Source organism: Nematolebias whitei, chromosome 10 (assembly GCF_014905685.2).
Source record: "Nematolebias whitei isolate Nwh7 chromosome 10, NemWhi1, whole genome shotgun sequence".
NCBI lineage: Eukaryota > Metazoa > Chordata > Actinopteri > Cyprinodontiformes > Rivulidae > Nematolebias > Nematolebias whitei.
Genome location: NC_056507.1, coordinates 27,142,934 through 27,144,949, shown reverse-complemented (window position 1 = coordinate 27,144,949; position 2,016 = coordinate 27,142,934). Strand labels below are relative to the sequence as shown.

Genomic DNA, 2,016 nt, shown 5'->3' with positions numbered 1-2,016 from the left:
GCGGTTTGAACTAAAAATGTGAAGGAAAAAATGGAAAACGTATTCATTCAGTAAGATTTATTAAGTAAAGCGCGTCAGTTACACCTTTATAAAGCCTTTCGTGCAGAGCCTCCCTACTTGTCACTCCCCATGTAACATATAAAGGCGTATCAAAAGTCAAGTGTTTGGGAACTACGAATCCCAGAGCAGCTCCTTAAAAAAAAAACCCTGAGCACCCACTTGTGCCTCCTCCCCAAAGGATTGAATGTCCAGAGGAATCCCGTCACCCCCCTTTTGAAAGTACATATTTGACAGGACAGAGCCAGGCAGAGCCCGCAGTCCAGCTCAGCCTTCAGTCAGGCACAGACTCTCTCCCCCCTCCAGTCTCGTTCCTTTGCTCTCCTGTTGGTTTTGTCGGTGCTACCGAACAGCAACAAGCAGCCATGGACGCCATCAAGAAGAAGATGCAGATGCTCAAGCTCGACAAGGAGAATGCCTTGGACAGAGCTGAGCAGGCAGAATCAGACAAGAAAGCAGCTGAGGACAGAAGCAAACAGGTCGGATACCCTTCTCTTTTTTTTTTTTTTTTTTTTTTAATTTGATGGAAAACACCAGAAATATGTAGAAAAGACAGCTTTAAATGTGAACGGATCGCCTCCCACGATTATTTTCATGGATAAGTCCAATTAAGGACTACTTTTTATTGTTCCGTTTAATTTAAAGGGAAATCCTAATGATAAATAAGTGTAAGTGTTAAAAAAAATGTGTATAATGAATGTTTTGTTTAACTTTTAAACGTGTCTTTGCATGCATGTGTAGTTAGATGACGAAATAAGAGAGTTGGAAAAGAAATTGCGCGTAACGGAAGACGAGAGAGATAGAGTTTTTGAGGAGTTCCAAACTGCTGAGGAAAAACTGTTGGGTGCCGAAGAGACCGCCACCAAGGTATCTGGACCTGAAGTGCATGATGAGCTTCTCTAACTTCTTTTCTTTTCTCCCTGTCCCTGTCCTCCTCCCCTGTCCTGTCCTGTTCCTTGCTGTCTCTCTGTGCGCTCTGTGCGCCTTTGCGCACTCACGCCAACTCCATCTCTCCGCCGATCACCTCTGAAACTGTCCTGCACTGAAAACACACACACACACAATGATGAAACCATCAGCTTGAGGACGACTTGGTGGCTCTGCAGAAGAAGCTGAAAGGAACCGAGGATGAGCTGGACAAGTACTCCGAGGCTCTTAAAGACGCCCAGGAGAAACTTGAGCTGGCTGAGAAGAAAGCCACCGATGTAAGTAGGCAAGGGGATCACAAGTACAACCATTTTCCTCCTCACCACGCTGCTTCACACTTTCATCTGGGACACAAATGACAGTTCAGCTCTTTTTATTTTCATTTCCCTAAAAAAAATCATTTAAAAACGTGTATTTGCTTGGTGCGTTTGAAACCGCAACTCCCAGACATTTGGCTACAAGATACCTAAACTTTGGTGTCATCAAAACACTGTTGAACTGTCTTTTATGTTTCATCAAGAATCACATGCACATTCACTTTTTAATTCAGCCCAAAGGAAGACTAAATCACCAGGTCATGATAAAGAAAGAAAGAACACAAGCCAGTGATTTTAATTCAACAAGCCCACATGTGGCTTGTTTCAGTCTGAATACTAAACTTCTCACATGCATGCCTAAAGACTAAATATGCTCATGTAGATCTTTTTTCAGAGGGGTAAGTAGAGCTGCAGACTTCCCAGGAGCTCCCAGAGTCAGCGCCTGGATAAATATAGCCCACTGCTTTATATGGTCAGGATAGAGCTCACATCAGCCAGCTGCGCTCCTTTGCTTACCGCAGACAAAAATACAGTTTCAGCTCAAAGCGTCCCTTGCTAATTTAAGAAAAATGCACACAATCATCCTGCTCGTTCAAATTAAATGTATATTTTTTTATTCTGGATTAATTTAGATAAAAATAATAGGTGAGGGGAAAAAAACATTTTGGCATTAGAGACACTGATGATAGAAAAAAGCAAGCTTTTCACTTACACA

At 42.6% G+C, this 2,016-nt stretch overlaps 1 protein-coding gene across 4 annotated transcripts in view; it reads left to right on the top strand.

Annotated features, from left to right (window-relative positions):
* Positions 1-281: 281 nt before the first annotated feature.
* The window catches only part of tpm1 (tropomyosin 1 (alpha)), an 11,333-nt gene continuing 9,598 nt past the window's right edge, over positions 282-2,016 (top strand). For 2 of the 4 annotated variants that reach the window (XM_037683521.1, XM_037683520.1), the window contains exons 1-2: positions 283-536; positions 1,137-1,262. In XM_037683521.1, coding sequence (XP_037539449.1) covers positions 423-536; positions 1,137-1,262 — 240 coding nt within the window. In that variant the 5' untranslated portion in view covers positions 283-422. Of the gene's footprint in view, positions 537-798; positions 925-1,136; positions 1,263-2,016 lie in introns of all 4 variants that reach the window. The other 2 variants (XM_037683522.1, XM_037683523.1) reach the window with 2 other exon arrangements.